Source organism: Oncorhynchus keta, chromosome 25 (genome assembly GCF_023373465.1).
Source record: "Oncorhynchus keta strain PuntledgeMale-10-30-2019 chromosome 25, Oket_V2, whole genome shotgun sequence".
NCBI lineage: Eukaryota > Metazoa > Chordata > Actinopteri > Salmoniformes > Salmonidae > Oncorhynchus > Oncorhynchus keta.
In genome coordinates, this window is record NC_068445.1 from 4,798,531 (window position 1) to 4,811,387 (window position 12,857).

The 12,857-nt window shown below is 43.3% G+C and overlaps 1 protein-coding gene across 3 annotated transcripts in view; it reads right to left on the bottom strand.

Moving 5' to 3' along the window:
• Window positions 1–12,857, bottom strand: part of LOC118358027 (EGF-like repeat and discoidin I-like domain-containing protein 3) — a 264,375-nt gene that overhangs the window by 174,875 nt on the left and 76,643 nt on the right. For 2 of the 3 annotated variants that reach the window (XM_035735395.2, XM_035735397.2), the window contains one exon: window positions 2,891–2,923. In XM_035735395.2, the coding sequence (XP_035591288.1) occupies window positions 2,891–2,923 (33 nt within the window). The remainder of the gene's footprint in view (window positions 1–2,890; window positions 2,924–12,857) is intronic. The other variant, XM_035735396.2, reaches the window with a different exon arrangement.

Genomic DNA, 12,857 nt, shown 5'->3' on the forward strand with positions numbered 1-12,857 from the left:
AACCGGTCTCTCTTTACAACATGGCCAATAATTGTGGCCACTTTTCTATATGTTTCAATCTGGTTATTGCAGAAATGCATGACATTTGCCATCACTGTTTTGTATGTGTTTTTAAAAGTTTTGTAAACCGTATGTTAGCATTTGAAAACATGTGCACTAAAACATGGAACACTAAAATAACACATCCTAGATCTGAATGAATTAAATATTCTTATTAAATACTTTGTTCTTTACAACCTGTGGAGGTCTTTACAAATGTATCAACCCGTGGAGGTCTGGATTTGGAGTCACACTCAAAATTAAAGTGGAAAACCACACTACAGGCTGATCCAACTTTGATGTAATGTCCTTAAAACAAGTCAAAATGAGGCTCAGTAGTGTGTGTGGCCTCCACGTGCCTGTATGACCTCCCTACAACGCCTGGGCATGCTCCTGATGAGGTGGCGGATAGTCTCCTGAGGGATCTCCTCCCAGACCTGGACTAAAGCATCCGCCAACTCCTGGACAGTCTGTGGTGCAATGTGGCGTTGGTGGATGGAGTGAGACATGATGTCCCAGATGTGCTCAATTGAATTCAGGTCTGGAGAACGGGCGGGCCAGTCCATAACATCAATGCCTTCCTCTTGCAGGAACTGCTGACACACTCCAGTCACATGAGGTCTAGCATTGTCTTGCATTAGGAGGAACCCAGGGCCAACCGCACCAGCATATGGTCTCACAAGGGGTCTGAGGATCTCATCTCGGTACCTAATGGCAGTCAGGCTACCTCTCGCAAGGACATGGAGGGCTGTGCGGCCCCCCAAAAAATGTCACCCCACACCATGACTGACCCACCGCCAAACCGGTCATGCTGGAGGATGTTGCAGGCAGCAGAACGTTCTCCACGGCATCTCCAGACTCTGCCACGTGCTAATTGTGAACCTGCTTCCATCTGTGAAGAGCACAGTGGCGGATTTGCCAATCTTGGTGTTCTCTGGCAAATGCCAAACATCCTGCACGGTTTTGGGCTGTTAGCATAACCCCCACCTGTGGACATCGGGCCCTCATACAGTCTGTTTCTGACCGTTTGAGCAGACACATGCACATTTGTGGCCTGCTGGAGGTCATTTTGCAGGGCTCTTGCAGTGCTCCTCCAAGCACAAAGGCGGAGGTAGCGGTCCTGCTGCTGGGTTGTTGCCCTCCTACGGCCTCCTCCACGTCTCCTGATGTACTGGCCTGTCTCCTGGTAGAGCCTCCATGCTCTGGACACTACGCTGACAGACACAGCAAACCTTCTTGCCACAGCTCGCATTGATGTTCCATCCTGGATGAGTTGCACTACCTGAGCCACTTGTGTGGGTTGTAGACTCCATCTCATGCTACCACTAGAGTGAAAGCACCGCCAGCATTCAAAAGTGACCAAAACATCAGCCAGGAAGCATAGGAACTGAGAAGTGGTCTGTGGTCCCCACCTGCAGAACCACTCCTTTATTGGGGGTGTCTTGCTAATTGTCTATAATTTCCACCTGTTGTCTATTCCATTTGCAGAACAGCATGTGAAATGTATTGTCAATCAGTGTTGCTTCCTAAGTGGACAGTTTGATTTCACAGAAGGGTGATTGACTTGGAGTTACATTGTGTTGTTTAAGTGTTCCCTTTATTTTTTTGAGCAGTGTATATAGTTTTGCAGGTCTTGGAGTATGAATGAGAAAAGAGTTCATGGATTTCAGAGAATGTGGTCATTGAATGCATTTTGTGTGAAAGCAATGAAAAATTATTCACCATTTGGTCCACATACACTTCTGTTTTGCTGACTGTATGAAGAGTTTTGACCAATGCATGTTAGCGATTGAAAAAAAATGACTTCATATAAGATCGTGTGATATTCATGTTGCTTTTCCATCTAAAATGCCAAAGAATATTTCAGTTATCCTTCCTTTTGTTAAACTGTTCCATGAAATTCATACAGAGCTTCTAAAAAGTTTTTTCTGAGACGCTCCTTACTTTCAGGTTAGCTGGAAATTGCATGTGATTGCTAAACATGCTTTCTGAGGGCTTTTATGATAATCCACTATGCTGATCTTAACCCTGCTGTGCACCGTATGCTAATCGTAAGTGAATTAAATATCATTAGCCAGCTCCTTGGGGAAGAGTGTTTCTGGAAGTACACTAACCAGAGCTAAGCTAAGATAGGAACTTGCTACAGGGATGGCAAGATATCCACTAACTAACTACCCTGATTCATAACTATTTACATGTTAGAAAAATATGTAGAATGCCTATTGAGGCTTTTTTATAGATGAGGACTCTGAAAAGGTTATCTAATGGAAGAATCACTACTATCGCCTTGGCTCAATTACAGATCGCTCACTAAGAAAAAGGATAACATGATTTTAATTATTTCATTCATATTTGCGTGATCAAATGTTGTTGACTTGTTTAGATTTTTGTTAGGTGAAATTTGCTGTTGCAATGGAGAACAGCAGACGTCTCTGATTGGTTCAATGAAAAGAAAGAGAGGCACTAAAAGTGATGATCTAAGCTTGCGAAAAAAGGGGTAAAAAGAGAAGTTAACAAAAAAAGAAAGACAATTGGAGATCAGTCAACCTAAGAGTGCTGACTGATCAATCAATCAATGCAGCAGGAGTCACAGCTGTCAACGAGGAAGGAGAAGGGTGGGATAAGGTCTTGAAATCTACATGGTTCTGTGTGTGTGTCTTGTTGGAGCACATGATATATTACCTTGAATGGGAGTTGGTGTTACTGCACTGTGTGTGTGTGGGGGGGGATTGAAAGTGTAAGACAGTGGTTGAAAGGATACATGACATGTCATAGGATTTTACTGCTGATAGGTAAAACACACACACACACACGAGGGGAACACAAGATACCAAGTGTAGAAATATCCCACCTGCTGAAGTCGTCTCCTCCTCACCATCTGCTGCTGTAGAGATAGAGGGGAAAAGGGGAGGAAGGGAGAAAGGAGAGAAAGAGATATAATTGTGACGTAATTAGAAAGGATTTAATGGTATAACTCGAACATGAACACTGAAAGTTTTGCATTTGCAATAAACTCAATCGGATGAGTGACAAACACTCAGTTACAGTGTCTTGCAAAAGTATTCATCCCTCTTGGCGATTTTCCTATTTTGTTGCATTACATTCTGTAATTTAAATGGATTTTATTTGGATTTCATGTAATGGACATACACAAAATAGTCCAAAGAAATGTGCGTGCATACGTATTTAACCTCTTTGCTATGAAGCCCCTAAATAAGATCTTGATCAACCAATTACCTTCAGAAGTCACATAATTAGTTAAATAAAGTCCACCTGTGTGCAATCTAAGTGTGACATGATCTCAGTATATATACACCTGTTCTGAAAGGCCCCAGAGTCTGCAATACCACTAAGCAAGGGGCACCACCAAGCTAGCAGCACCATGAAGCTCAAGGATCTTCTCAAACAGGTCAGGGACAAAGTTGTGGAGAAGTACAGGTCAGGGTTGGGTTATAAAAAACGATAAACAAAACTTTGAAAATCCCATGGAGCACCATTAAATCCATTATAAAAAAATGTAAAGAATATGGCACCACAACAAACCTGCCAAGAGAGGGCTACCCACCAAAACTTACGGACCAGGCAAGGACGACATTAATCAAAGAGGCAACAAAGAGATCAAAGATAACCCTGATGGATCTCCAAAGATACACAGCGGAGATTGGACCACTTTAAGCCGTACACTCCACAGTGCTGGGCTTTACGGAAGAGTGGACAGAAAAAAGCAATTGCTTAAAGAAAAAAATAAGCAAACACATTTGATGTTTGCCAAAAGGCATGTGGGAGACTCCCCAAACATATGGAAGAAGGTAATGTGATCAGATGAGACTCAAATGTAGCTTTTTGCCCATCAAGGAAAATGCTATGTCTGGTGCAATCCCAACACTTCTCATTATCCATAGAACACCATCCCCACAGTGAAGCATGGTGGTGACAGCATGATGTTGTGGGGATGTTTGTCATCGGCGGGGACTGGGAAACCGGTCAGAATTGAAGGAATGAAGGATGGCAGGGATACAGGGAAATTCTTGAGGGAAACCTGTTTCAGTCTTCCAGAGATTTGACTGGGACAGAGGTTCTCCTTCCAGCAGGACAATGACCCTAAGCATACTGCTAAAGCAACACTCGGGTAATTTAAGGGGAAATATTTTAATGTCTTGGAATGGCCTAGTCAAAGCCCAGATGCCAATCCAATTGAGAATCTGTGGTATGACTTAAATATTGCTGTACACCAGCAGAACCCATCCAACTTCAAGGAGCTGGAGCAGTTTTGCCTTGAAGAATGGGCAAAAATCCCAGTGGCTAGATGTGCCAAGCTTATAGAGACATACCCCAAGAGACTTGCAGCTGTATTTGTTGCAAAATATGGCTCTACAAAGTATTGATTGGGGGGGGGGGGTGAATAGTTATGCAAGCTCAAGTTTTCCATTTTTTTGTCTTATTTGTTTTTTGTATCACAAGAAAAAATATTTTGCATCTTAAAAGTGGTAGGCATGCTGTTTAAATCAAATGATACATACCTCCAAAAAAATCTATTTTAATTCCAGGTTGTAAGGCAACTAAATAGGAAAAATTCCAGGGGGGGTGAATACTATCGCAAGCCACTGTATGCCCTCGCAATGGCCGGTGCCCATTTGAATGTGAGTTTGCATAACCCGCCGGCCGTTGCCCGCTGATCAGCAAAAGGCTCATTATATACTTAACAAAAATACAAACGCAATGTGTGAAGTGTTGGTTTCATAAGCTCAATATAAAAGAACCCAGAAATGTTCCATATAAACCAAAAGCCACAAAGTAGTTCACATTCCTGTTAGAGTATTTCTTATTTGCCAAAATAATCCATCCACCTGGCAGGTGTGGCATATCAAAAAGCTGATTAAACAGCATGATCATTACACATGGGCATCTTGTGCTGGGGACAATAAAAGACTGAAATGGGCAGTTTTGTCACGCAACACAATGCCACAGATGTCTCAAGTTTTGAAGGAGTGTACAATTGGCATGCTGACTGCAGGAATATCCACCAGAGCTGTTGCTAGATAATTTAATCCATCTCCAACATTGTTTTGGAGAATTTGGCAGTACGTCCAACCGGCCTCACAACTGCAGTCCAGGTGTAACCATGCCAGTCCATGACCTCCACATCCATCTTTGTCACCTGCGGGATCATCTGAGACCAGTCATCCAGACAGCTGATGAAACTGTGGGTTTGCACAATCGAAAAAGGACAATATACCTTTACCAACACCTCTCTGTATTTTGATACTTTGGCTAAATAGCCTAGTGTTTATTTATTTGATTTATTTACATAACAAATTACAACAGGAATAAAAATCACTGAATTACAAAAATATCCTCCAATCCTCTGTATGTAATTATTGAAGGAGATTCACGTCATATACTGTAGGCCTACCGTAGGCAACATGAGTCTCACTAGTTTTGTTTAATGTGCTGTTAAAAGTGGTGAAAGTCTTATTTATTTCAAGAGCATATTGAAGATAGAAGCAATTGGATTTGAAGTAATAGTCTACAACTATTTTAGCACTGTTTTGCGCTGCTCTGAGACAAGCATGGGGACTGTTCTTGATAAATCAATGACATTTTTATTTTCACTGAATTGAACCCTGGGATTCTTCAGCTAAATAGCCCAGCACTGTACTCCCGACCGCCATACAGCCTGGAATCAAACCAGGGTCTGTAGTGACATCTTTAGCACTGAGCCAAGCATTCCAGGTAAAGCTGGTTAAGAGAATGCCAAGAGTCCAAAGGGAGGCTACTTTGACGCAACCAAAAATAAAATATATTTTAATTTGTTTAACAATTTCTTGGTTACTACATTATTCCATATGTGTTATTTCATAGTTTTGATGTATTCACTACCATTCCACTATGTAGAAAATAAAGAAGTGGTATGTCCAAACTTTTGACTGGTACTGTATAAAACACATTTCTTTTGTGTGTCAATTTCGGAAAAGACCACCCAACTAAAAAGTGGTTCCTATCTGGTCTTTGCCTGAATTGCCAGATGGCCAATCTGGGTGTATTGAATGCATTTTCTGTGGTGTTATTGATGTAAACATTATATTGCAATCTAAGGAGAGTATGTCTGTATTTCTCAGGCGTTGAGGGTCTGTCTCATAATAAGGAGAGGACTCCCGAATTATCATACAATTTTATGTGCACGTTTTCATCTTAAACATTGTATACTAATTAAATATTAGCATATGGGAAGGGTAAGGAGAGAGAGAGAGATCAGAATAACAGCTCCTGACTTGTTATAGCTTTCTTGTTGGTAAGAGTGAGATAGGTAATCAAACTAAAGATCAACAAAGGAGGAATAGATTGACAGAGTGAGTTAAAAGACCAATCCTAATTGTGCTAGCTAGCCAAATAAAATTTGTCAGCTAATTTACATCCAGCTCTAACTGGTGGTAACCATAGCAACATGGTCACTATAATGCAGCTAGCAGCACCAGCAGCAGAGACTGAGAGACTTTCCTACCTTTAAAAAAAGAAATTACAGCAGAAATCAGAGAAGGGAAGAATCCATTTTAAAAACAGAATTCTGAGGGAGAACCCGGAAACTTTGTTTGCCGACTGCTCACACAAATGGACTGTTACAAACCTGTTATTTTACACAGACCAGACCAGGCATTTCAGCTATACAACGAAAAGGACCAGGAAAATAGGTTTCTGATGGGAAACATGTACCAGAACGGCACTGTCATGGTCCAGGGCAGTGAGGCTACACTCAGCTCTTTGGTACAGGACTTCCTCACCCTAGGAAAGATAACGGAAACCAAAAAGGACAAGAACAGCACTCTGACCTCTCACGTCACCTCAGGCACTCCAACAGCAGGAACCCAGGCCCAGACCCACACAACAGGTCTATCCTGTTGAGCAGCACCCAAGCTACACCACCTCCAACCCAGACACAGCACTTCTACAGGACCAGATCAACCATTACAGGACACAGCTGAAGAACTCTGTCCAGGAGCTGAGAGAGAGCCTTCCCACAGCGCTTGAGGTAAAGGCCACCATGAGGAGAGAGCTAGTGCAGGTAAAGAAGGAGATGGCAAATGAGTTGTCTGTCATCAAGAGGGTGCTGCAGCACAGAGAACAGCCCAACTGACCAACCCTCACCCACAACTCCCCCAAACTGACCAACCTTTACCCCCAGTTAACAAGGAGGCTCAAATGGGGACAAATACTACAGACAGAAGCTCACTGCCCCCCCCCCACACACACCCCTCCTAGTACACAGGCTCTGTGTACCCCAGCACCACACCGTAAACCACTACTCTGGCCATCCGCCCGCAGAGACCCCAACAGAACACTGCACCACCAAGGAGGCCCAGGCCCCCTCAATGCCCCACCAGACCGGCATACCCCACAGGCCCCACCCACCACCAGAGCATCACCACCTACATCAGCTCAGCCAGGCTGGACCGGGCCCAGACTACTACCCCGCACCAGACCACCACCTCTACCAGACCAGAGAAGAAGCCCCCCTGGCCCACCTCCACGCCACAGGGCCCAACAGCAGGACCAGTTCAGCATGGTCATCAGAGGACAGGATAACTTTGTAGGATTGAGTGAGATTAAATAGCTCCTCCAATACATCTGCACTAAACACACACCACACCTATTGTACTAAAAGTTTACTTGTTCAATTAATAGGAATATGTACAGTGGGGAGAACAAGTATTTGATATTTTGCAGGTTTTCCTATTTACAAAGCATGTAGAGGTCTGTACACTTCAACTGTGAGAGACGGAATCGAAAACAAAAATCCAGAAAATCACATTGTATGATTAAGTCATTAATTAGCATTTTATTGCATGACATAAGTATAAGACCTCTACATGCTTTGCAATTAGGAAAACCTGCAAAATCGGCAGTGTATCAATTACTTCCCTTCACTGTATATACACTACTGTTTAAACGTTTGGGGTCACGTAGAAATGTCCTTGTTTTTGAAAGAAAAGCAAATTGTTTGTGCATTAAAATTATATGAAATTGATCAGAAATACAGTGTAGACATTGTTAATGTTGTAAATGACTATTGTAGCTGGAAATTTGACAACCATCATTTGAATAATTGGACCAAGAAGCAGCGTGAGTAAAGTTCCACATTTTAATGATAGTGGGACTTCCAAAACAACAAAGACATAACGATCATGAAATACGTAGCGCACATAGGGAATCACACAAAACAATATCCCACATCGCAGGAGGGAAAAGGACACACTAAGTATGATCCCCAGCAGCCTCCAATTGGGAACCATACACACACACCAACATAGAAATATAATAGAACCCCCCCCAAAGGCCCCGAGGGCTCTCTATGGTCAGGGCGTGACAGTACCCCCAAAGGTGCGGACTCCGACCGCAAAACCTGAAACTAGATGGGGAGGGTTAGGGTGGGGAACTAGCGTCGGTGGCGGCTCGGTGTGGGACGAAGCACCTGCTCAGACTGCGTATCCGGCCATGAATCCGGGATGAACGCCGTGCCTGGACTGGGCATCGGCACAGTGGAAGGCTTCGGCCGTGGCTCCGGCAGTGGCACCGGCGCAGGAAGCTCTGGGCTGTGACAGCGTTGCTGGAAGCTCTGGACCGTGGACCGTCGCTGGAAACTCCGGACCGTGAATTGTCGCTGCACTGGTGAACGTGTGAGGGCAGCTGGCACAGGACGTACCGGGCAGGGGAGGCCTGGTGCGTGGAGCCGGCACAGGTTGCACCGGGCTGATGACACTCTTCAGGGCAAATGTGGGGAGCCGGCACAGGACGTACCGGGCTGGGGAGGCGCACTGGATGCCTGGTGCGTGGAGCCGGCACAGGTTGCACAGGACTGATGACATGCTCCCCATAACGCCTGCGCTGCAGCATACTCCTAGCCAACATATCGCTCCGATATTCCTCCTCAAACTACTCCATCGACTTCAAGACGGTCTCTGGCTCTCTCCTCGGCTCGGCCGACCTCCCCTTTGCCCTTGTGCTGTTTGTGGCCATGGACCCCGGCATTGTCGCTGTCCTCCTTTACTCCTCGGCGACTCCCGACAAGGAAGGTTCTCACATCCACCCAGTATCTCTTCCCATGACCAACTCTCCTTCACCTCCTGGGCAGGCTGCTTGGTCCTGCTTTGGTGGGATATTCTGTCACGACCGTAGTATTAATAATTGGACCAAGGCGCAGAGTGAGTATAGTTCCACATTTTAATGATAATGAGACTTCCAAAACAACACAGACATCACGATCGTGAAATATGTTGCGCACATAGGCAATCATACAAAACAATATCCCACATCGCAGGTTGGAAAAAGGACATACCTGCCTCCAATTGGGAACCATACACACATACCAACATAGAAATATAATACCTAAAAAAAAACTAGTCACGCCCTGACTAAAACAACATAGAGAACCCCCGAGGGCTCTCTATGGTCAGGGCGTGACACTGGTTTTTAAAGGAATATCTACATAGGCATAGAGGCCCATTATAAGCAACCATCACTCCCGTGTTAGCTAATTCAAGTTTATAATTTTAAAAGGCTAATTGTTCATTAGAAAACCCTTTGCAAATTATGTTTGCACAGCTGAAAACTGCTGTCCTGATTAAAGAAGCAATTACACTGGCCTTCTTCAGACTAGTTGAGTATCTGGAGCATCAGCATTTGTGGGATAGATTACGGGCTCATAATGGCCAAAAACAAATAACTTTCTCCTGAAACTCTTCAGTCTATTCTTGTTCTGAGAAATGAAGGCTATTCCATGCGAGGAATTGCCAAGAAACTGAAGATCTTGTGCAATGCTGTGTACTATTTGTAAGTCGCTCTGGATAAGAGCGTCTGCTAAATGACTTCAATGTAAATGTAAATGTACTACTCCCTTCACAGAACAGCGCAAACTGGCTCTAACCAGAATAGAAAGGGGAGTGGGAGGCCCCGCTGCACAACTGAGCAAGAGGACAAGTACATTAGTGACTAGTTTGAGAAACAGACGCCTCACAAGTCCTCAACTGGCAGTTTCATTAAATAGTACACCAGTCTAACACCAGTCTCAACGTCAACAGTGAAGGGGCGACTCCGGGATGCTGGCCTTCTACACCTTAATGATGCAGTGAATTAACTGAGAGACGAAGCACGCAGGGCATTCTACGCCATTAAAAAAACACTTCAAATTGAAATACCTAATTTCTCTAAAACTGCATGCAGAGTTCTGTAAGATTCTCCTACGTCAGGAGGATATCTACAAACAATGCTTGCAGCGCAGAGTTGGGCAAATAGCCACAGAAAAAAAACATCACTTAAGATTTGGAAACATCTAAAATAGTGACCACCTCTCATATTATTACCAAGCCCTGCAATACCAAGAGCTAAGCAAAGAAAAATAATCCCCTCATCCAGCTGGTCCTAGGATTGAGTTCACAAACCTGTTTAACTAACACACTGAAGCCTCAGGACCAGAACATCCCATCAATCAGATCAAAACAAATTACTACACAGTCAAAACAGAATTACATTACTTATTGGGAAACACAAGCACAATACAAAATAAAGTGCTATCTGGCCCTAAATCGACAGTACACCGTGGCAAACAATTTGACCATGGTTACTGATCAAAACTACAGACAAACCTTGACAAAGTACATCCTTGCCATTGAGAAGGGTATGCTTATTCCTATAAGCACATGCTTATTGTTAAGCTTTGGCAATATGTACAGTGCTATGTTATGCCAATAAAGAAAATTGGGGAGAGGGAGAGAGAGAATAATCAGGGCTATGCTGACATCAGTATTCAACGTTGTGATGATGTCGCAACATTTCCCTCCATTCCACACATTTCAGCTACAAACATTGTTTCCGGGGCCTAAGCAGTCACTTATGTTGCTTATGCCGTGGGCTGGCCCTGCAATAAGGGAGTGTTTTTTTTTATTGTTTACCACTAACACTAATGTTTATGCAAATGATGTCTTTGTTTTGATGAACATATGAATTGTTGGCCATTTTTATGTCAAGTGTGCAATAGCTTTGCCTGTGAAGTATTATCAGTCTGTTCATTGAAAAGTTAGGCGGTGTATTATCGACGACATGTTGTGAATGGTTTATGCCAGGATAGGACAGGTCCTTTCATCCACATGCCCACTCTCCTTATTCATTGGGAGCTATTAGGCTAGCTCTATAGTTGCTAGCTCTGACAGATACACTCAGTTGAGTGAGTGTGTTCTACTGCTAGGTCTACCGTCAATTGCATAGACATTTTGCCTTTGTACTCGAGTTGAGTGAGTAGGCTATAGTATTGAACAAATAACTAATTGGTTTTCCACCTAGTTAAGAATTCTGTCACCTATTCTTCATAATTTTGCCATTGGTATACAGTATATCTCTGTATCTAGTCTCTTTATCGCTGTCTCCATTGTAAATAACATTTCATTCCAACCAAGGTACATGACATCAGAGACAGATTGGACATGTTCAGCCATTCTTGGAGGACAAACTTAATGGAAAATCAAGATACTTCATGTGTTTTAAAAGCCTGTTGAGCATTTCAGGGAAAACTCCTAGCTCCTCTAACATTTATCATTTGGACAGTGTCATAGTGCGCTTACCGTATTATGACAGCTCATCTGTCAGCTGACAGTATGCCATAAAACAGACCCATATGAATGACCATCCATGAAAACCTATAAAAGGCCCCGAAGTATTCATTTCACTGATGGTCTACACCATACACGAACATACAGTACGTGCACCCACGCCCAGACAGAAATGTACTATTCCAATGATATATTGTCCAGGCCAATTTCAACTCTTATGTGAAATGTGTGTTCCAAAGATGACGGTAAGCCCAAGGTTATTTTGGCTGCAACTAGCCCACCAACACTGAGGAATTGTCCTGGACAGCAAACACAAAAACATGGCCAGGGGTCCAGACATACACTTAGGTCGGAGTCATTACAACCCGTTTTTCAACCACTCCACACATTATCTGTTAACAAACTATAGTTTTGGCAAGTCGGTTAGGACATCTACTTCGGGCATGACACAAATAATCTTTCCAACAATTGTTTACAGATGGATTATTTAACTTATAATTCACTGTATCACAATTCCAGTGGGTCAGAAGATTGCATACACTAAGTTGACTGTACCTTAAAACAACTTGGAAAATTCCAGAAAATGATGTCATGGCTAGAAGCTTCTGATAGGCTAATTGACATAATTTGAGTCAATTAGAGATGTACCTGTGGATGAATTTCAAGGCCTACCTTCAAACTCAGTGCCTCTTTGCTTGGCATTATGGGAAAATCAAAAGAAATCAGCTAAGACCTTTTTTTTTTGTAGACCTCCACAAAAATTTCCAAACACCTGAAGGTACCACGTTCATCTGTACAAACAATGGTATGCAAGTATAAACACCATGAGACCACGAAGCCGTCATACCGCTTAGGAAGGAGAAGTTTTCTGTCTCCTAGAGATGAACGTACTTTGGTGCGAAAAGTGCAAATCAATCCCAGAACAACAGCAAAGGACCTTGTGAAGATGCTGGAGGAAACAGGTACACAAGTATCTATATAACCTGAAAGGCCGCTCAGCAAGGAAGAAGCCACTTCTCCAAAACCGCTATAACAAAGCCAGACTACGGTTTGCAACTGCACATGGGGACAAATATCGTACTTTTTGGAGAAATGTCCTCTGGTCTGATGAAACAAAAATAGAACTGTTTGGCCATAATGACCATCATTATGTTTGGAGGAAAAAGGGGGAGGCTTGCAAGCCAAATAACACATCCCAACTGTGAAGCACGGGGGTGGCAG